The following is a 24,524-nucleotide window of genomic DNA, read 5'->3' as shown; positions in this document are numbered from 1 at the left end:
TCCTTTAAATCGGGGTGATTTATTATTTAGTATCGTAATGGCTCCATCTCCCATGTGATCAGGATCCCAACCATTAGAGTCCATACTGTTTTCATGTTCACCTTGTTCATTATCATCACCAGTACCGTCATCCGTCTGAAACACAAGCAACAGAAATTAGGTCATTTGGGGACTAACATAATGAAATAAAAATGTTGTTTAATGTCAAACAGTTTTGCTCCGACTGAGCTAATGAAGATGGGGATACACCATACAGTGTGCTATGAGGGAAATTCTGTCCAGACAGCTGTGCTGCCACGCCAATGTGTACACGGAACCTTGCTTTTTTGTCCCATCCGAACGACTAGACAACTGTTCTTGTCAGGTCTTTCGTCTGGCTCCACTTGGGGACTAAAAAACAGTACAATTTTTTCTCAACAATTCATCTGAGCATATGGGTCCTAGTCACGTACAAGTGTGGGGACAAAAACACCCCCACTTGACTCAATGAGTGCGAGAGAGATATAGAGGACGAGGCGGGGGCACGTCCACTCCACACAATATGGTACAATTTTATTTTAACAATTCACCAGTGCACTGGGATCGTAGTACACAGAGAAATACTATAGGGTTAGGCAGGCGTCAATACTCCTCGTCACGCACAAGTATGGGGACGAAACCACACCCCTTGGCTCAATGACAGACCTTATGATCTAATTTGCACATATTGAACCAATCTTATTTGGGGACTAACATATGGTAAAATTTTATGTCTACAATAAATATACATATTGAATAAGACAAGAACAATCAATAACCACTGCACACTCACAAAGAAATAAAAGTTAGTAATGAACAATATTTGTTAATTATTTAATTTAGAACAAAATCATGCATTGCGGGGGAAAAAAACCCCAGAGACAGTCCTTAAACTAATGGAACAAAATATTAAACATACATTATGCAAGAGCTAAATCTGACTATTGCAGGTCTTTCTTTAGGCTTGAAATGTTATATAAATTATTAATTAGACATTAATTAACTTATCTAGACCAACTCTGGATGTCATCGCTAGCCTGCAATGTTTATTGGATTAGGATCCAATTTGCTGTACCGACTTCAGTAATGATGATCAAGGCTAGGCCGAAAATTCGGTTCAGAGTGGATCAATTTGACTGAAATTTTCAGCAAATTGCCTTTACATTATCTAGTTTTTAACTATCATATAGTGAGAACTGCCAGCTCTTTATCTAATCTCCCATAATGTATCTTTAACCAAAAGAGTTTCATATAAACAACTTAATATAATATTTGTGGTTGATGCTATGTCTAAAGATTTAAAGCCAATAATGTTCATTTGAGTGATTGGGAATCCCTTGCAAACTACAATTAAGTAAGTGTTATTGATAAATTGGAAAGATTGCTGCATGCTAAATTTTGGCATAAGGTAGAAAGAGAGAGAGAGGAGAGAGAGAGAGAGAGAGAGAGACAACAACTTGAAACAAACTAGGTCATTTCAGGACTAACATATGGTTCAATTTTTGTTTCAATAATTCACTTGCGCGTAGGGGGTCTTTAGCAGGAAATCAGAGGACCGAGAGAAAACCCATGAGGTTGGACAGGCGACCCTATTCCTTGTCACGCCCAACAGTGGAATCAAAACCACACATAATGATGAATACAAGTTTATATTTTATATGCAATTAATTGTGAATATGCATATTATGCGATTATACATTGTTAAAAAGTTATGGTTCTTACATTTCTAAAAAAGTGTTAAACATTCGTTAGGAACAAAATTTTCCTTTCCTATCATCAATAAAACAAACAAAAAACAAAACAAAGAAATGTGTTAGACAAAAACAAAACTAAAACAAAATTAAAACAGAACACACAATTTGATTACGACCATACATTAGAATTAACGATGCCCCATTTGCATTTTTCACTAAAACATTAAATTCTCATGCCTTAATCTACACTAATATGTATTCAGTTTGAATTTTTATTATTTATTAAGAAAATAAAATCAGAATATTGGTAGAAAATGCAATGAGGATCAGAAGCTTATGCTATACAGAACATACAGTAAACCTCGCATAAGTCGGATTTCTATAAGTTGGATCATTGCTCAACTCGGATAAAATCGTTTGGACCCTTTGATCCTGCACATTTTTCTTATTAAAATTCTGTGCGTAAGTCAAATTTCCTAAGTCGGATCTTTGCTAAGCTCGGATCAAAATGTTCCGGTAGTATGTTCAGAATTTGACTGTCAGTTTTGTCCCGATGGTCTAAAATGCGGTTAGGTATTCCATGCACAGAGCCCCAAAATACCTTCCCCTATCATTTTGACTCAAATCAGCCTATTTGACGCGAAGCAATAATAGAATTGTCACGGAAAATTCGAAACTCGCTGTCTGCTGTATGAGAAACTTTCCGAGAAAATTTAGGACATTTTTCAAAGATGGTGACAAACCGGAAGTTATCTACTAGCATCAAAACGAAAGTTATCTACTCGCACATATGAACAAAAGCTTGAAATGTGCCTTTGAATCAATTATTATATGGCTCTTGCAGTTTATTTCTAATCAAGCTAAGACTGAATTTCGCTCTTCGGCTAACTTGGATCTTTACTTAACTCTGATAAAATTGGTCAGTCCAACTTAGATCCAACTTACGCGAAGTTTACTGTAGTTTTTTATAATTGAAATACAAGAGTGCTTAAAATGTGTAACTATTATTTTTATGTATTCATGGGTATAAAATCACAAAATTCTCATGAAAGAGATTGTTTTGTTTTATTTTAGAATAATCAAATTGTGTTCAAAATGTATAATTGTAATCAATATGTTTCAAATTAAAACTAAACAGATTAAAACTAATGTTTAATTACTACCTCATAAAAGAAATACTGAAGATAGAAAAACATTACACAATTACAAGTCATTCATAAAGTAAATGAAGTTAAAAGTCATTCATAAATTTAATCAAGTTAAAAGTCATACATCAAGTTAAAAGTCATTCATAAAGTAAATGAAGTTAAAAGTCATTCATAAAGTGTTCAAAGTTAAAAGTCATTCATAAAGTAAATCAAGTTAAAAGTCATTCATAAGTAAATCAAGTTAAAAGTCATTCATAAAGTAAATCAAATTAAAAGTAAATCAAGTTAAAAGTCATTCATAAAGTAAAAGTCATTCATAAAGTTAATCAAGTTAGAAGTCATTCATAATTAAAATTAAATCCAGTTAAAAGTCATTCATAAAGTAAATCAAAGTTAAAAGTCATTCATAAAGTAAATCAAGTTAAAAGTCATTCATAAGTAAACCAAATTAAAAGTCATTCATAAAGTAAATCCAGTTAAAAGTCATAAATAAAGTTACAAGTCATTCATAAAGTAAAAGTCATTCAAAAAGTTAATCAAGTTAGAAGTCATTCATAATTAAAATTAAATCAAGTTAAAGGTCATTCATAAAGTAAATCAAGTTAGAAGTCATTCATAATTAAAAGTTAATCAAGTTAAAAGTCATTCATAAGTAAACCAAGTTAAAAGTCACTCATAAAGTAAATCAAGTTAAAATCATTCATAAAGTTAATCCTGAGACATTGAATGGAAAGAAAATGAAACACACGAGCAGATATTCAATGCTTGGCTAAAGATCTAAGTATAAACCTTTTGTCAAATGCTGGGTTTTTTTATTTTGGATCGGTAATCAGATGATACCTTTAGATTTTCTAGTTATCAGAAATCTTTGAAAATCAATAACCTTTTTGTATCTTAGAAACAGAAACACTGTGTAATATAAATTTGACGTCAAATGAATGATAACTTTGACCTATTGTCGACAACTGTTGCACAAACAGGGGCAACAACATTTTAAAAATAATGCCAAAAAAATCACAAACCTTCTTTGTTGAATTATTTCTCTTGACACTACTTCGTTGATTATTCTGAGATTCGAGATGTACTTGTAAACGGGAATTCTCTTCTTCGATATGTTGCATGCGGACTTGTGACATGGATAGAGTCCGGGTTCGGTCTCGTAACGTCTCCTCCAGATCCGTCAACCTGTAAATAATCCATAGCACTAAAAATATCAATAAGTATCGACATCTGCTAGCAGGCTGGAAATAATAATCATTTAAATTTGACTTCTGTGAGCAATCAAATGTATTGGATTAAACAAAAACTCGGAAAAAAAACCACAGGAATTACTTCGGTAGATGTCAATAAATTTGATGGCTGCAAACGAACTAATGTATTTGATTTAAAAAATGAAAAAAAAAAAAAAAAAATTCAATTCAATTCAGAAATTACTTTCGTAGACGTCGACAATGTACTGCACAAAAATTTAAGAATTATATATAAACATTTTACGATTAATCGAAATGAATTCTTTTGATTTTCAGGAAACTTAAATATAATATTTTATTATTAACTTTTCAATTCAACCAACACCAAGATCCCAAAAAGCAAAAATCAAAATCAAAAATTAATCTAAAAGTTATCTTTAAAACTAACTTAAGCTTGAAAAGCTGAAAAATTCATCATTAATATTTTCTCTGTTAAGATCTAAAAGCCTAACTAATCTATAGTTGCAGTAATGATTAACCAATCATATGTGTTCTTATTGGTGCTGAGGTCAGTAATAATTAACCAATCATGTGTGTTCTTATATCATATTGGTGCTGAGGTCAGTAATGATTAACCAATCATGTGTGTTCTTACATCATATTGGTGCTGAGGTCAGTTTAAAACAAGTGTTCTGTGCACATCACAAACTGAACTTTGAAAAGGAAGTGAAAAGTCAGAAGAACAATGTACGTGTATTTATAATCCAGGGCGTGTTCAGAATTTCAAGCAGCAGGGTGTTCAAGGTGGAGACAACCTCATGTTAGACGTGATGTTATGGGAATCTTATAAATTCAGAAGCTTTGAGAAAATATTTCTGATCATTTAAGTTCATACATGTACAGGATTACGGTGGTGTGAGGTTATGGTGGCAGTACTTTGCAGTGTGTTTGTTTGAGAGAGGGAGAGACAGAATCAGGGTTCCTGCGGCTTCGTCAAACATTTTTTCAAATTCAAGGATTTTCAATGACATTTTTTAGCCTAAAGTTACAATTTTTCATCTTAAAAATAACCAAAACATTACCAACTATCGTTATAATCTCATATTTAAAAGGAATTGAAGACATTTGAAACAAAATTAAGGATCTCAACTGAAATTCAAGGATATTTTCCTATTTCCGCAAAATTCAAGGATATTCAAGACCTTGAAAATGACATTTTAAATTTTAGGATATTCAAGGATTTTCAAGGACCGCGGGAACCCTGAGAGTGAGAGAAATAGGGTTTAAAGTCCACTCAACACAAACTGCAGAAGAGTAGGCCATCAAACCGATTATTTCACTTTATTTCCTTCATCGTAAACATGGACAGGGGAAGATAATTAACAATGATTGTACAACATTAAAGATAATAGGTTGTTCACACATTATATAATATTCATATATAGTTATAATCATGCATATACCATATAAAATGTCATATATAGAAACACATCAACGAGTGTTGGACCTTGTTAACAAGGCACAGAAAATTCCTGATAATACTCTGATAAATCACGGTGTCAATATTAATTTGTGGGTATATTTGGATCCGATTATAGCATTTAATTTCATCAGCTACATCACCCCAATGAACTAAAGGATTAAATTTCCGCGTTTCATAGAAACATATAATAAATAGATCTTTTTAATAATGTTATTTAGGGGGTGGGGGTGTCATTTCGGGCGCGAAAAATAATTGATTAGCAATTCCTCTTGATTGAATACAAAAAAAGTAACTTTTCACTGTGTTGTATTGAATGATCTATAAAAAGGCCATAATATTTACCAGTATAAACTAAAGAGTTGTTATTTATTTTTATGCTTCACAAATGTGGATCTGAAAATGTGTGCTGACGAATATCATTAGACTATAGAGCAGACCTGTTAATTCTGATACAATAGGCCCTACTCAAGTTTCTTATGTGATTTACTCTACTTTCATAATTAAAGACTCGGCATAGTATTCTGCTTACGATGCCGGGCCCTTCAAGGTCATAATCAAGCCAACGATCATCGCCATCATATTTATGTTTCCATTCTTTTACTATCAAAATTTAGCAGACGTCGCTTTTTTGAACCAACAATGATGATCATTCAGTAATAAATAATGTTGTACAAAAAATAGTTGATATGGTCAATTGTGATAGAAGAGTTGCGTCCCTTTCATAAATGTTCAACCTGACGCTGTGCAACGATAGATTGTACAGTTCTATGGTAGAACGGTAAATCAAGTTTGTTAAACATTTTTTCCTGCTTGATTTTGAATAAGAAACTTGATTCACAAATTTCCTTAAATTATGATAACTGCCTGCTAATCATATAAATATTTGATTAGCATTTATTTTTTTTTTGTTTAGCAAACTGCAATGCGATACCACTTATCATATTCCCTGGCAGAGTGGAGGCCTTATTAAGACGCAACGTCTAGGCTTTTGGATGGGATGAAGAACAGGGGCCATTTCCTTTTCAATTTCAACCAATTTATTTAAGATTTTATTTCAAAATGTTTCCCCAATAATTCTGAAACAGGCAACACCCCAAACAATAGAAGCAGACACAAAAGCAAACTTTTGAAAGGAGTGTCAGTTGAATGGAATAAATTCAATATTTTTATTTCTATATAAATGATTCAGATCAAAAATCATGACTGCTTGACCATATATATCAAGAGTAATTCCTGTACAAAATTTTTGTCAGTCGCTCAATTTTTTTATGTGCTTTTTGATACCTTATAACTATAAATTATGTATATATTGTGTTTTAAACTGTAATTAACTAACGGATTAATTCACCAACCAGTCAATCTCATAGCCAGTCAGTTAAGACTGAGAAATACAAGTGAAATAAGATCGCTGCAATAGACACTATTGTGGAGAGAAAGAGAGAGACAGAGAGACAGAGCGTGAGAGAGAGAGAGAGATATGGGGTTTAATGTCCACTGGACACAAACTAGGTCATTTTGGGTCTAGAGAGAGAGAAAGAGAGAAATGGGGTTTAACATCCACTCGACACAAACTAGGTCATTTCGGGACTAACATATGGTTTAATTTTATTTCAATAATTTGCTTGCGCGTAAGGGTCTTTAGCAGTGGAAGGAAAATGGAGGACCCGGAGAAAACCCACAAGGTTGGACAGACGACCCTACTCCTTGTCACGTACAACCGGGGAATCAAAACCGCGCCAGTTGACTCAATGAGAGACCTTATGATACAACGCGCATGCACTAACTAGACAGACAGACAAATGTGACAACAATAAACCTCCTCGTTTAGAGTGGGTGCATGTAAAAAAAACAATATTTATTACAGAGTTCGATATGTGAGACTGTGAAGCAGAAACTGAAAAAATGCATGCGGAAGCAAAAAAAAACAATAAAAATCAAAACAAACTGAAAATATATCGAGGGTACATACCTTGTAAATAAAGAAGATATTCAGGGCATTTGAAAACGACATAATAATCATGTTAGCAACTTAAAAGCAACAAGCAAAAGTACCGGAGTACCCATAATAATTTACACCCCATTTATGGAAGAAAATTACCCATAATAGAAACATTCCATTTGTGGAAAAAAAGTACTCAGAGTACTCATAATAATACATTTGTGAAAGGAAAGTACCCATAATAATATACATTCTATTTGTGAAAAGTACCTGGATTACCCATATTAATATACATTCCATTTGTGAAAGATAAGTACTCAGAGTACCCATAATAATACATTTGTGAAAGGAAAGTACCCATATAAATATACATTCCATTTGTAAAAAGTATCTGGATTACCCATAATAATATACATTCCAGTTGTGAAAGATAAGTACCTGGATTACAATAATTATACACATTTCATTTGTGAATGGCAATCAGAAATTTTATCAAATGCTTAAATCTTTTAAATTCTTAAAATGTGAAATGTGAGAGACAACTTTTATGATATATAAATTCTGTGATCTCAAAAATGCAGAATGTGTTTTATTTAACTTGCCATGCTGAGAACGAAACGGAAGGAAAATTTACGAATCTGATCATACAGTAATTATCAAATTAAATTTTCTCAAACTTACTTTGTTATCAATTCTCGTTTCTCTTGTAAAATATGTTTGTAATTGGCATCCATCTTGTCCCTCCATTCGGCTTCTTTACGTAACGTGGCACGCGACAATCGTAACTCTTCATCCATTACTTCCATTTGATCACGTAGTCTTGATCTTTCAGTACTATAATACTCTCTGGCTTTCAGCAATTTCTCTTTGGTTCGTAACTTGCGGTTTTCGTATCGTTTTTCGTGCATTTCTTGCTTTTCGTTAGCGGAGAGTAATTCGTACTGAAGAATTTTTACCTCCTCTCGCAGATTTACAATTTGACTCATCAGATTTTGTTTACCACTTTCTGACATTTGATGTTTCTAAAATATTATAAAAGGATGACGATATTGTTTTATTAAAGATACATTATGGAAGATTAGATAAAGAGCTGGTAGTTCTCACTATAATAGTTAAAAACTATATTATGTAAAGGGAATTTACTGAAAATTTCAGTCAAATTGATCCACTCTGAACCAAGATTTTAGCGATTGAATTTTCGGCCTAGCCTCGATCATCATTTCTGAAGTCGGTACGATAAAACACATGGTCTTGATTATTCATTTTTACGTTAAATTACCCAACGAGAGTTGATTATGGTCTTGTCATGTTAATTAATGTCTAATTAATAGTTTATATATTTCAAATATGCATATTTACGACAGCAATTTTCTTAGCTGAAAATCTTTGCACAATTTTCGGAATAATCGACTCTGGCTGTTCATCTATTTACAGATTTTTTAATTAACATTTCAGGCCTCAAGAAAGACCCAGATTTAGTTCTTGCATAATGTATGTTTAAGTGAAAATTTTCATCTATTTCTCCAACTAGCTTTCTTTGGACAATATCTAATTCATACTAAACTTACGCCGTCTACAATTAGCTGTGTTTGAGAACAGACACTAAGTTAGAGAGAGTCCATTTATTTCAATAATTCACTGACATATAGGGGTCTTTAACAGGAGCAAACCGGAGGACAAGGATAAAACCCACAAGGTTGGACAGGCGACCCTACTCCATATCAAGTACAATTGTGGGAATCACAACCATGCCACCCAACCCCCCTTTGTTCTATATGTGTATAAACCAGGGTTTTTTTTCCATATACATGTAAATTTTTTTTTTTTCAACTCACCATATCATAATCATTTTCTTTTTCATCTTGTAAATACGTTATTCGTGATTCTAGATCTAATATAGTATGTTGTAATTCTCTATTTTCAGCTGACAATTTACTCTCGCGCTGTTTTAATAATGTCACTTGATGTCTTAATTCTGCTACATTCTGGTCTGACAAAGTTCTACAAAATAATTTAACATGAAACTTTAATTGACAGGACGTCACTTCCACTCAAGGTGATATCGCAGAGAAGTGTGAGGAACAAGTTATTAGAGGGATGCCCGTTAGGGAGGTTGGAGAGGGATGAGCAATTAAGAAATTTTACTTCTTCCATTTCCTTAGTTAAAGGTCCACTGACCAGTGTGTCCTAGTAATCTTGCAAAAGGAGCCAGTCGTTAGTGGGAGACTCGTTGGAGAGGGATGAGCGATTAAGAAATTTTTGCTGGTTCTATTGCCTTAATTAAATGTGCAATCGTGCCTTTAGAGTTACAGTGTCCAAGGGTGGTGTAGTGCCTAATCTTGAAAGTCTGGCACGCGTTCCCACCAAGGATCCAATCTTGAGAGGACTGGATTAATATTGTCACATAGACTTGACTTAATGACAGATCTTTTGATCTAAAGCGGACATTTTAAACCAAACGGCTATCCCACCCCCAATTATCACATGTAAATTAACGAGTGGGCCTTAAAAATTTGGGCGGTTGAGTTCTTCATAAAAATATATACATTGATATGAAAGACCAGGTATCATGATTTTCTTACCTTTGTAATCTTTCACTTTCCAACTGATTTCTAAGTTTTACGATAAAATCTTGTTGATCTTCAAGTTGTAAATGACTTGATTCTGTATTCTGTACTTTTTCTTCCATTGTTTTTAAATTTTTACAAGCATCATCTAAATCTCTCTGTAACTTTTCATTCTACAAATTACAGAATATCTAATGAAATGAAATGGGGTTAAACGTCCTACTGTTCTGCTCCAACTGGGCTAATGAAGATGAGTATAAGCCATACAGTGTGCTATGAGGGAATTTTGCCTATTCAAATTCCAATTGCCAAGGGATCTTTTACGTGCATGCCAATGTGTACACAGGTCCTTGGGTTTTTTTTGCGTACCATTCAAACGACTAGACACTGTTCCTTGTCAGCCCATCCATCCTCCATCCCTGACAAGGTGAAACCAATGCCAGGAAAATCCTAAGGGAACTTTCTCAGCCATCACTGGGATCGAACCTGGCAAGTGAGTCCGTAGTTATCAGAAATTGTTGAAATTCAATATTTGTTTTTTTACGGACAGGACGGAGAGAATGGTGACATAAATATTCACTACAACACATTTATCTTTTAGTTGTGTTGTTTTAGCAGAAGTTTCTGCAATTGTTGGATGTTCAAATCTGTTGAGTACCATAGAAAACTATTGGGTTTCTACTGTTGTGTAGTTTAAAATGTCTGGTGTTTAAATTAGATAATAAGTGTTGGGTTTATAACTGTTTAGTTTCTCAAAAGGTGTTGAGTAATTAATTAGTGTGTTAATTACTCAACACCTTTTGAGAAACTAAACAGTTATAAACCCAACACTCATTGTCTAATCTGTTTCTGGGATATCACCTCAGTGGAAGCTGAGGTAAAATACAACTGACTCACACACATATCCTTTAAACTACACAGCAGTAGAAACCCAATGGTTTTCTATGGTTCTTAACGGATTTGATCAGTTTTCCAACAATGGCTTGAAACTAAACATTGAATACAAAAACTCCTGCTAAAACAACACAACTACATGATACCTGAGTTGTAGTGTATATATAAACATAATAACATAACTACACAAACACAAAACTAACTACTTCCTATTAATTAACCAATCACATATAATTTACACCTAATTCTAAAACACTGTGTGACTTGTTTAACAATCCAAACATCACTATTATTAATACCATCTAAATAAATACGTTCTTGAAAATACAAACTAAAAACCTGTGCAACTTACTTCAAACATCTGTATCATTAATACATTCACAAAAAAAAACAAAAATAAAATAGATTCACAGTTTTACAGTAGTAGAGAAAACAACTTTGTACTGTTTCATGCCCAAGTGTTTAATAAATTACTTACATTTGGCTCAAAGATAACCTTTAATAATTAATGTTAATTATTATGTAATTATTTATGTATACCTCCTATATACAGGTAGGTATTTACCTGTATAATTGTTATCTGATTACAATAACTAACTTATAATATATTAATACTGTTATTATATTACTTATCACTGGGTCATTAACTAGTCAGGCTATTTTATATAACGCTTGTTATAACATTCTGATGCAGGAGGGGGGGGGGGTTATATTTTTGTGTTTATTTTGTGAAAGGATCAGTAGATTAACTAAATGATATCTGACAAACATCAGAATCCAAAAGGTTCTATACTAGGAAGTTACTATTATCCAATTGTCAAAGATGATTATCAATGAAATGAAATGGGGTTTAACGTCCTACTGATCTTCTCCTATGACGGAAATTTTGCCCAGACAAAGGCGCTATGACCTTCTCTTATATCGAATTCTAACTGCCAAGGGATCCTCTACATGCACTCCAATGTGTACACAGGACCTCGTTTTTTTTGTCCCATCCAAATGACTAGACAGCTCTTGTCAAGCCCTCTGTCCTGCAACAATGACAAGGGGAAACCACACCAGAAAATCTCAATGAAAATCTCTTCCCGCCCTGAACACCGTGCATGTATAAATACATATTTATATAAGGTAGGTAACAGTAAATATTATGATTATGATTACAATAAAGGCTAACACAACACTTCAACAATTCTATAGGCAGATTATAAAGTTTATTTGACATGTAATTGTAACCAGTAAAATACGGTATAAAAGTGAGATTTAATATAATATTTTTTTACCTTTCTCTCGGCTTGTTCCGTTCTCATCTCTAACGATGTAATATTTGATTCTTGACTAGCTGACTTCTGTATAAATATCGTTTCTGCTTGTCTCGTAGACGACATCAGCTAGAAATTATAAAAAAAACTACATTTTTCTTAATAACATTATACAATTATATAATACATGACAATCTAATGTATTCACTGTATATGCTATCTGGACAGATTACAAACATTCAAATTAGAATTACAAATTTGAGCCTTAAGCACAGTTTATGTTTCAAAATAATAACAATAATATCCTCATATAGAATGAGCATTTGGAGCAGTGGTGGCTCTGTGAGTAAGACGTTGGTTTGCCAAACTGGAAGTGCCATCTTTGATCCAGGTGTTGGCCAAGAAAATTGATCAGGATTTTCTGGCATGGTTCCACTTTGTCAAATGTCATTGCACACTGTATGGCATATGCCCATCTTCATTACCCCTGTCGGAGCAGAACAGTAGGACGTTAAACCCGATTTCATTTCATTCCTCACTTATAATGAGCACTAAAAAAGAACAATTTCTGATGTGCTGCTGGTTATTATATTCACTGATTATTTCGAATCCAGGTTTTGAAAGAAGAATGAAAAAAGGCCAGTTTCACTACGGCTGTGGTAGTTTATTCCAAAGAAAAGGTCTGCTATAGGAAAAGGCACATTTTCCAATTTGATAAACATTAAGATGATCAAATCATCAAACTTACCCGACTTAATTCCTCTTCTAAACAATGTTTGGTGTTTTCTAGTTTTGAACATTTTTCCATCATAGTCCTGACTTGAGCCCAAACCTTTACAACACAAATCATCAGATTAATTTGACACGGCAGAATTATATCTTGACATCTCTCAACATCAGGATGGACAATTTTAAATACAACAAAAACAGGGCATCTTTAGCTGTGGTAGGGAACCAGAGGACCCAGAGAAAACCCATGAGGTTATATAGGCGACTCTACTCCTTGTCACGTACAAGTGGGGAATCGAAAATCCACTTGATTCAATGACATATCTTATGATACAACGCATACACGTTAAACCACTAGACCACACAACCCCCCAAAATAAGAATATGCTGCCGCACCACTGTCAGGGCAAATTTATCTCATAGCATAGAACATGATGGATGCTCGTCTTATTGGTGCAGACAATAAGGGCGTTAAACCCCCATTTCTTTTCATTTTATAGTATCTGTTTTTGTCTTGTCTGTTTTCTGTTGGGTAGGTCTCCTACAGTGTATGATAAAGAGAAATTGAGGGGCGTGTCAAGGGGGGGGGGGGGAGAGGAGGATCTGCCTCAGCCCAAACAGGGCATATTGTTTTTCTCCTACATTCATCGAAACGACAAACGAACAAACGTGCAAAGCATTGTGACCATTTTTTGGGACTCTCTCTAATCCAATTCATGTATGCATTCAAATGAGATGAAATCTTGTCTCGTATCTTCTAAATTTATCAAATTCTCGAATAATCCCCCAGACCTCACACCAAATATTGTCTCAGAGCTTCTGAATTATAAAATTCTTAGCTAATTCCCCAGACCTCATGACAAATAAAATTCTCGGGTAATCAACCCCTGCACCGTCCTCTATTTAAATTCCTGAACACCCCCCCCTGAAATTACAAACCTTGGTCATTTCTTGTTCTTGCTGTTTATTTCTATTCTCCATGTTGGTCCGTAATTTAATTTCTGTTTCAACTTGAGCTTCAACTCTATCTAAAGATGATTTCATTCTGGCCGTTTCAGTCTCTTGATTCAATAATTCCTGCAATATACAACAATCATTGTTTCCATCATTTACAAATCAACAGGAAAATATATTTGAGAGAGAGAGAGAGAGATGTCATTTCGGGACTAACATATGGTTAAATTTTATTTCAATTACTTGCTTGAGTGTAATGGTCTTTAGCAGTGAGAGACAAGCATTGGTCCCGGAGAAAAAAACTTCTCTTTCACTCATATTTAACTATCCGTGTTTACTATAAATATTCTTCAATCTGATTAAAATACAGATCTATATTTTGTTTTGGCTTTTTATACTTTCAATTGCCTACACTACAACAGATCCTAGTGTAGTAAAGACAAGTAAAACGAAATGAAATAGGACCTGTGTTTTAATCAGATTGAATATACCTGTTCTTTCTCTCGTATTTAACTACCTGTCTTTAATATTAATATACCTGTCCTTTCCCTCGTATTTGACTACCTGTCTTTACTATAAATATACCTTTCTCTTGTATTTAACTACCTGTCTTTACTATAACTACCTGTTCTTTATCTCATATTTGACTACCTGTCTTTACTATAAATATACCTTTCTCTTGTATTTAACTACCTGTCTTTACTATAACTACCTGTTCTTTATCTCATATTTGACTACCTGTCTTTACTATAAATATACCTTTCTCTTGTATTTAACTACCTGTCTTTACTATAACTACCTGTTCTTTATCTCATATTTGACTACCTGTCTTTACTATAAATATACCTTTCTCTTGTATTTAACTACCTGTCTTTACTATAACTACCTGTTCTTTATCTCATATTTGACTACCTGTCTTTACTATAAATATACCTTTCTCTTGTATTTAACTACCTGTCTTTACTATAACTACCTGTTCTTTATCTCATATTTGACTACCTGTCTTTACTATAAATATACCTTTCTCTTGTATTTAAATACCTGTCTTTACTATAACTACCTGTTCTTTATCTCATATTTGACTACCTGTCTTTACTATAAATATACCTTTCTCTTGTATTTAAATACCTGTCTTTACTATAAACATACCTGTTCTTTATCTTGTATTTAACTACCTGTCTTTACTATAAACATACCTGTTCTTTATCTCGTATTTGACTTCGTAGTTCCTGTGCTTCTGTGTTGGAAGCTTCCAATTTATTGGTTAAACTATCCATTTCTTTTCGATGGAATTCTTTCATATCCGCTACCTCTGTCTCCAATCTGGTGACTATACTGTCATATTTAGCCTACAACAACAAATAAACATAATAGAATGTATTCTGACAGACCAACATCCTTAGTATAATGTATCCAGGTTGTTTCTGATAATATATTCATTTTATTTCTGACACAACAACATCCTTAAAGATACATTATGTAGGATTTAGAGAAAGAGCTGGCCATTCTTGCTGTAATAGTACAAATATAGATAATGAAAAATGAATATATTGAAAAGTTAAGTCAAATTACTTTATTCTTTTAAAGTTACGAGTGTTTGAAGTTTTGACAACTTGTAGCATAGATTTTTTATTGTTGTAGACTAAGTTTGATTATTTATCTAAACGCTAAACTTTTAAATGGCCGTGGTGTTCTAATCTACTTAAAATCGCACAGACATCCGATGCCGTTGATTTTTTTATTATCGTAGATTAAGTTTTGATTATTTTTTTAATTGTTGAACTATTAAATAACCGCAGTGTTAAAATCGACTTAAAATCAGAGCCATTTGATGGCCCAGAAAGTTCAATATGAGCTTTAAATGTGAATAAATGTCTAAATGTTTATATAATATTTGAGGCCAGTAAAAAAGACCTGCAATATGCAGATTTAGCTCTTACATAATGCATCTTTAATATAAGAATGAAAATTTACACACATGGTTATTTCGATTTTCTGGTTCTCCCTTGTCAGTGATGCAGGACAGAGGGGCTGACAAGGAAAGCTGTCTAGTCGTTCGGATGGGATGAAAAACCGAGGTCCTGTGTACACACTGGCGTGCACGTAAAAGATCCCTTGGCAGTTGGAATTCGATATAAGAGTAGGCCGTAGTGCCGCTGTCCGGGCAAAATTTCCCTCATAGCACACTGTATGGCGTATGCCCGTCTTCATTAGCCCAGGTTAGGAGCAGAACAGTAGGACGTTAAACCCCATTTCATTTCATTTCATTTCGATTTTCTATCTTGACCTGTCTATAGATCTCTGAATTCAAAGTGTGGATAAATCATTTGCAAAATTATATATAGAGAGAAATGGGGTTTAACGTCCACTCGACACAAACTAGGTCATTTCGGGACAAACATATGGTTCAAGTTTATGTCAATAATTCACTTGCTCGTGGGGTTGTTTGCAGTGGGGGAAAATCGGAGGACCCGGAGAAAACCAACGAGGTGACCCTACTGCTTGTCACATACAACTGGGGAATCAAAACCACACCAGTTGACTCAATGACAGACTTTATGATACAGCGCACTCGCTAATCATTCTGTCATCCAACCCCCTCAAAATTATATATCTGACAGGTATATTAATATTTATGGAAACCAGAATTAGTAGAAATTAGTCACAGTAATATAATGAAAGGTTAATTACAATAAATCCAATTAAAATTAGTTCTATATTAACAGGCAGTACTTTGTAAAATTGATTAAAATCTGTGTAAAATATATTAAAGGTCACCAGAAAAGCTTCAAATTTTTTTTAAATGATGCAAGTAATTATGTCAGCATATCCTTTCCATAAGTATAACACAAACTTGAATGTCAATATTACCTGCAACAGGTAAATTTCAACGTTATTAATTTCCACCGTTCTCCGTGGGTAGTCGTAACTTTCCGTCAATAAACAATCTGTGACGTTATTTTATACCTTCTGCTTATAGAATATGGGCAGAAGGACCAAATGGAATATTTATGGAAAGGATATGTTGACATAATTACTTGCATTATTTAAAAAATTTATGAATCTTTTCTGGTGAGTTTTAATATTGTTTCTTTTATAAATTCATTAAAATCTGTGTAAAATTGCTACCAATATTGTTATTAGTTATATATTATGGTTGTTTCTCATTCATGTGTTTGTAATGGTACAAGACAGTCAACAAGGTGTTAAGGAAATCCCATGTGTTTCTTAGAATGCAATCAACCAATAAAAATTCTGATTTATAAAAGAAAAGGACAAAGAAATGGGAATTTTTGGTTTGCATAAGGGTTTCACAAATAATTTGCTGATATAAATGCAAACTGCTAGGCAACGGACAATATCAACAATAAAAATATCCTGTGGCATGGTACCAAATCTATATCAATTTCATGTCCATGGAAACACAAAGCTGAACTACTATAATGTTTTGATGTGTGTACAAAGTTTTATAAGGATATCTTAAACAGTTTATATAAATGCAAGCTGCAAGGCAAGAGATAATATCACTAGCTGATAAGTATTCTAGCAATAAAAACATTCCACGTAATTGTATACCAAAATTCAGACAATGTTGTTTCCATGGCAACACAAAAATTATCAAATCCAAAAATTGCTGATTAGCGTAAAGGATATCTTAAACGGTTTACGAGATATGCTACCAGGGAAGGAGAGAGGAAAAATGGGTTTAACGTCCACTCGAAAAAAACAAACTAGGTCATTTCAGGACTAACATATGGTTACAATTTCTTAAAATAATTCCCTTCTGCATAGGGTCCTTTCGGAAAACCAGTGGACCCAAGAAAACCCATGAGGTTTCAATCGGGAAATCAAAACCAAGCGCACAGGTTAAACTGTCGTGACAGAGGGAATTGAAATGGGGTTTAATGTCCTACTGTTCTGCTCCTGACTGGGCTAATGAAGACGGACATACGCCATACAGTGTGCTATGAGAGAAATTTTGCTCGGGCAGCGGCACTGTGGATTACTCTTATATCGAATTTGAATGGCCAAGAGATCTTTTATGTGCATGCCAATATATACACAGACCTCGATTATTCGTCCCGTCCAAACAACTAGCCAGCTGTCCTTGTCAGGCCTCCCATCCTGCACCACTGACAAGGGAATACCACGTCGGAAAATCCTGATGAACTTTCTTGGTCAATGCAGGGATCGAACACGCGACCTCCAGGCTAGCGAGCCAGCGTCTTACCCACTTAGCCACTGTGGCTCCCTGTGACAGAGGGACGAACAAGCCCATTTCAATACCCTTCTCATAATATTCATTTGACGCTGGACTAAAGTAGTGACGGCATAATATTGTTTCCAGGAAAATAATGTTAGACCAAACCCTGCAGAACTCCAAGCCACACAAAACGTTGTTTTGATCATCACAATGTGCACACGACACATCTATGCTACAGTAACATATATACATCAGTATAAACCTTTTGTCCCACGTTCTCCGCTTCCAGACGAAATACTTTCGCTTGTTCCTCATGTAAATCTTCCCTCAATGTACGAATCTGTTTCGTTGCTGTATCTAACTCCTCCTCCAATTGACGACTATGTCTCGTACCCAAATTGTTATTATCTGTAAAATAGGAACTCATTTGTGACATGATTAAAACACAGATCCTATTTCGTTTCGTTTTTTTAATAGTTCAAAATTTGTCTTTACTACACCAGGATCTGGAAGAGTTGTTATATAACCCGCCTTCTGTTTGATGTGAGGGATTAGCTAATGAAACAATCGGTCATGGTGAGTTCTTGGCGTGCTGTGCATGAAACTGTGAGTAAACCACTAGAAACGTTAACGCTGATTGATTAATCAATGCCTGACGTCATAGGGTCAAAAGTCGCTCATATGACACGTGATGTGACCTTCCACTACAGCTTGTCAGATCTTCATGTAATAGAGGCAATCGAAAGTATAAAAAAAACTAAACGAAATATAAATCTGGGGCCTGTTTCACAAAATTTTAACTAAGATAAAATCCAAATTTTAGTAATTTGATTGGATAATATTAGATTGATTTTAGTGCTTAGCCAATCAAAATTGAAGTATCTACTAAAATTTGGATTTTATCTTTAGTTAAAATTTTGTGAAACAGGCCACTGTATTTTAATCAGATTGGAAATCATTTGTGACATGATTATCCAGAAATAATAAGATTTCCAGAAAAATAAAGATTGTTGTGGTCTTTTTATATATTATCACAACTTGTGACTACTGGTGATTAACATAAATGGCAAAATAACAGAAAATTGAGAGATTCTGTCAAGACAAATAAAGTTTACCATTTACATAGCGAGCAGGATAGATCGATGTAACTTCAGTTCATCATATCTTTGTAAATATTGGGATTCCTAGATTGCTTGAATCACACTCGGGGACATTAATGACAAGGTTACTATTTTAATAACAATGTTGCTATTTTAATAACAATGTTACTATTTTAATAACAATGTGTTTATTTTAATAACAATGTGTTTATTTTAATAACAATGTTACTATTTTAATAACAAAGTCACTATTTTAATAACAATGTTGATATTTTAATAAAAAAAAAGTCACTATATTAATAACAATGTTGCTATTTTAATAACAATGTTGCTATTTTAATAATTATGTGAAATTCAAGTGCTGTGACTTTCTCACCTGAATTTCGTTGTCTTTCTCTTTCAAGTTTTGTTTCAATATCTTCTGTTTGAGATAATGTCTCAGATAACTAGAAAATAAACAACAAATATTGGATTATAGGAAGCGAGTCTGTTAATCTTTCTAACATACCGGATATTCATTACTGAACCTTGGATTAATGAAATCATTCAATATATATTTTAGTCATTAATACACAATGATATTTTGTAAATATCATTAAATTCCATAAAAGTTGTTGTCCTTTAGCATTTTACAACTATATGAACAAACAAATTTATAATGATAAGGGAGCCACGGTGGCTAGGTGGTTAAGACGCTGGCTCGCTAGCCTGGAGGTCGGGTGTTCGATCCCTGCATTGGCCGAGAAAGTTCATCTGGATTTTCCGACGTGGTTTCCCCTTGTCAGTGGTGCAGAACTGAGGGCCTGACAAGGACAGCTGTCTAGTCCTTCGGATGAGACGAAAAACCGAGGTCCCGTGTATACATTGGAATGCACGTAAAAGATCCCTTGGCAGTTGGAATTCGATATAAGAGTAGGCGATAGTGCCGCTGCCCAGACAAAATTTCCCTCATAGCACACTGTATGGCGTATGCCCGTCTTCATTAGCCCAGTATAGGAGCAGAACAGTAGGACGTTAAACTCCATTTCATTTCATTTCATTCATTTCATTTATAATGATAAATATACTAATGCATATACAAAATGTTAAATAAAATGAAAAATACATCGTAAAAAAAATAATAAAAGTGTAAAACTTTTACAGGACATCAAGAATTTTTTCAGTCACAGAAATGGCAAACTGTTCAACAGTGTCCCTGAAAAGAAGTGCTTTTAGTTATAGTTTAAAAACTGAGAAGCAACTTATACAAATTTCAGAGGACAGTTCATTCCAGAGTAAAGGTGTCGGAAGGGAAAAGATCTATGTCAATGAAAGAGATCTTTGTGAAAGACGGCTTTGTATGAGGAGCTCTGTGATACACAAAGATTAGGTCTTGATTTTCTGGCGATCGAGACAGCTCAAACTAAACAACAACCATAAGCCATCCAATCAAATGTATGAAATTTCAAATCAAATTATAAAATAAATTTATAAATCCCATACCTTCTTGGCCATTTCTCTGTTATCTAATTCAAGTTGACGGGATATTTCTTCCAGCAATTTTATACGATCTAAATGTTGCTGTTTTTCTTCCACGTCGTACAGCGACGTCGTCTGTTTATGATCTATTGACGTTTTTAACGCACAATATTCTAATTCAACAGCTTTTAGTTTATCTTTGGTTTCACATAACTCACTTTTGGTCACCTCTAACGTCGTCTGCATTTCCATGACTTGTTTTTCAGCCAAGAGTAAACTCTGAGCCATTTGTAAATTTTGCACGGGTAAATCGTTCTCGACTGGCTTTTCTGGCGACACCATGTCCGTTTCATCCTTACCCATGTTTATCAATTCCTGCAACTGTCCTTTCTGACTCTGCAATTGTTCTTTTTGAATCAGTAATTGTTCGTTCTGATTTTGTAATTGTTCCACGGCCGTCTGGGACTGAACTAACTTTTCGTGCGAGGAATCCAACTCCAATTCTAATTGTTCAAGTTTCGTTTTATACAATTCTACATCTTCTAATGTTTCTTCGAGATGTTTTTTCGATGTCGTTAATTCTAATGTCACTGCTTCTATTTTATCACTGAACATGTGGGACGGCATCTTTTGGTTTTCTAGGGACGGACTCAATTTAGTAGGTGAAGAACTCTCTACATCCTGTAAGTCAAGTAAAGATATGAGAGCAATAGTTGAAGATGCACTATGTAAGATTTAGATAAAGAGCTAGCAATTCTTGCTATAATAGTTCGAAAAGAGATAATGTAAAATGAATAATTTGAAAATATTTTGCAGTGTGCCCCATGGGAAATTTTGCCCGGGCAGCAATTCGATTCCCTCGTAGAATTACAGGTTTCTTTTACGTGCACACGAAGGTGTACACAGGACCTCGGTTTAATCGTCCAATTAACTAGATGTTGTTCCTTGCTAGGCCCTTCGTCCAGCACCAGAGACAAGGGAAAACCACACCAGTATCGAACCTCAGACCCCCTGGTTAGTGAGCCAGCACCTTAATCACTGAGCCACTGCTATATAATACCAACCTTGTTTGATTTGTTATTCTCTATTATATTACCATTACATCTAACAGGTATTGCACTATGGACGGATTTTATTGACTGAGGTTGTATAGATAATCTTTCACTTAATTCTACTTTTGTAACTTCTAATTCTTTATTGGCCTGCAAATAAAATGATTCAAGTCAAGTATAGCTATTTATACATTATCAACTTCCCAGAAGAAATGAAGTGGGGTTTAACGACCTACTGGGCTAATGCAGACGCAGGCCTACATAACCTATACAGTGTGCTACAAGAGAAATTTTGCCCAGGCAGTGGCACTACAGCTACTCTTATTTTGAATTCCGACCATCAAGGGTTCTTTATCGTGCAAATCAACATGTACACTGGACCTTAGTTTTTTTTGTCCCATCCAAACTACCCGACACTTTTCCTTGCCAAGCCATTTGTCCTGCACCACTGACAAGGGGAAACCACTCCATCCTGCACTATTGACAAGGGGACACCACTCTGTCCTTCACTTTTTACAAGGGGAGATCATGCTGGAAAATGCCGGGGAACTTTCTTAGCCAATACCAGGATCGAACAGTGGATTTCCTGGCTATTAAGGCAATACTTTACTCACTGAACCACTATGGTTCCCATGACCCAAAAGAGAGAGAGAGAGATATAAATGGAGTTTAACATCCACTCAACATAAACTACATCATTTTGGGACTAACACATGGTTCAATTTTTTTTTAATAATTCACTTGCTCATACAGGTCTTAAGCAGGTGGAGGCAACCAGAGGACCTGGAGAAAACCCATGAGAATAGGCAGACAATCATCATCCTGACTCAATGATACACTGCTTGATCTAAAGATCCTGTATTCCACAACTCGACCATCAACAGACGATACAATGGATACATTATTCCTACCTTTTCAGTATTATCAATGGCGATTTGTAATTCATCTTGAACACTGAATAAATCATCTTGTAATTCTTGACTTCTCTTCTCTAAACATTTCACCTGATAAAAACAGAACTAATCATTTCGGGACTAACATATGGTTCAGTTTTATTGTAATAATGTGCTAGTGTGTAGGGGTCTTTAGCTGTGGGAGGAAACCCAGGCGACTCTATTACTTGTCACGTACAAGTGTGGGCTCGAAACAATGCCACTTGACTCAATAATATACTTATGGTCTAAAGCGCATGCGTTAAACCACGCAACCACCCTTCCTGGGATCAAAAACAGAGCAACCCCTGATTCATGAGTCAGTGCATTACTCACTTAGTCACAGCAGCTCCAATTATTCAAAAAGATACTGCTCCCTCCTACATAAACAATTATTCACATTCTACAAACATTTGTCTACATATGCCACATTATTATCTGTGTCTGCTTATAAGAGACTCAAAGGAAAATTATCCTTCCCTGTTAATGGTGCTACATGTGGAATAAGTTATCAAGAACAATTAGAGAAAGCTTGACTTTGTTAAGTTTTAATTAGAGTTAAAAACACACTTGTTTAAATATTATTAAAAACTGTGATGTAACATTTGAAAGCACTTAGAAATATCATCGGATATAATGAAGCACTATTGAAGATGAATGATAATAATAATTTACACGCAGAAAATTTCCCTCCCGACTTACTTTGGCCTCTAAATCTAGCTGTACGTTTTCATGTTCCGTCTTCTGATCTTCGAGTAAATCTTCGTATTCCTGTAAACTTTGTTTCAACTCCAACTTTTCTCTTTTCTCGTTCTCTAATTCTTCTCGCACCGTGAAAATTTCCGTTTCTAAGTCGCTGTACTCACAAAGTTTCTTCTCTAGATCTATTCGCTGTGCTCGCTCCTCCTCGAATTCGTCGTCTGCTTGTTGCATTTGCTCAAAGAGTTTTTGTTCTAAATTTTTTACCGTCTTTTCTAATTTTGATTTATCGTCAAGTGTATTTTTTAAATCTTGTTTAAGAAGAGTGTAATCGTGGTCCAGCTGACCCGATAACGTCAGTTTATTGACAAGATCCTTGTTTTCACCCAGCGTCTGATCGATAACAGATTTTGATTTACTGAGTTCCTCTAACGTTAATTGTAATTTACACTTTAAATCCTCCATTTCCTCTTCATGTCTGAAATACGTAAAAAAAATTATGTTTTGAAATGAAATAAAATCAAATGGGGTAGACAATAAGGGATATTTCGCCCGGACAGCGTTCGTATCCACCAATATCGTATTCATCAAAGTTTAAAGGATACTTTTATGCGCACACCAATGTGTACATTGGTCCTCAGTTTTTCCAATCTGATTAAAATACAGATGGATATTTTGTTTCGTTTTTTTATACTTTCGATGGCTTACGACAACATGAAGATCTGACCGATTGTAGTGGAAAGTCATGTTATAGGTCATACGAGCGGCTTTTGACCATATGACGTCAGACATTTGATTAACCAATCAGCATTGATGTTTCTAGTGGGTTACCAACAGTTCCGTGCACCTCACGCAAAAAACTTGCCGTAACAAAACGTTTGATTGGCTAATCCCTCACATCATCCAGAACACCAGTAATATAACAACTCTTCCAGATCCTAGTGTAGTAAAGACAAGTAAAACAAAATTTTGAACTTTAAAAAAACAAAACAAAATAGGATCTGTATTTTAATCAGATAGCAGTTTTTCATACCATCCGGGTTCTCTGTCCCTTCGAAACTGGAATCCATGCTATAAAATCCTGATTAACTTTCTCCACCAACACACTTCAGATGTACAGGTGATAAAACTCGTCAGATTAAAGGAGAAATGCCAGATTTATTTCAATGAATAAAATATTTAATTAATAATTACCTCTGTTCTG

The 24,524-nt window shown here is 34.5% G+C and overlaps 1 protein-coding gene across 1 annotated transcript; it reads right to left on the bottom strand.

The window, feature by feature from the left end:
• LOC126827108 (myosin-11) lies at positions 1-24,524 on the bottom strand. The gene is made up of 16 exons (XM_050556306.2): positions 24,515-24,524; positions 23,324-23,798; positions 22,601-22,693; positions 21,702-21,839; positions 20,662-21,318; positions 19,556-19,625; positions 18,342-18,487; positions 15,072-15,224; positions 13,861-13,998; positions 12,941-13,024; positions 12,214-12,321; positions 10,055-10,212; positions 9,308-9,473; positions 8,154-8,494; positions 3,883-4,064; positions 1-135 (listed from the first exon to the last, which is right to left on the bottom strand). Exons 2-15 carry the CDS (start codon positions 23,783-23,785, stop codon positions 3,923-3,925), a joined length of 2,856 nt encoding a protein of 951 aa, XP_050412263.2. The 5' UTR covers positions 23,786-23,798; positions 24,515-24,524; the 3' UTR covers positions 1-135; positions 3,883-3,922.

Source organism: Patella vulgata, chromosome 7, assembly GCF_932274485.2.
Source record: "Patella vulgata chromosome 7, xgPatVulg1.2, whole genome shotgun sequence".
Taxonomy (NCBI): domain Eukaryota; kingdom Metazoa; phylum Mollusca; class Gastropoda; family Patellidae; genus Patella; species Patella vulgata.
This window is presented reverse-complemented; position numbering and strand designations above follow the sequence as displayed.

Coding starts and splice junctions, on each gene's coding strand:
- LOC126827108 (XM_050556306.2), bottom strand. CDS start 23,785: ATGGAGGATTTAAAGTGTAAATTACAATTAACGTTAGAGGAACTCAGT. Junction 9,474..10,054: donor GAAAGTGAAAGATTACAAAG/GTAAGAAAATCA, acceptor ATTATTTTGTAG/AACTTTGTCAGACCAGAATG. Junction 4,065..8,153: donor AAACGAGAATTGATAACAAA/GTAAGTTTGAGA, acceptor TGATATTTTTAG/TGCTATGGATTATTTACAGG.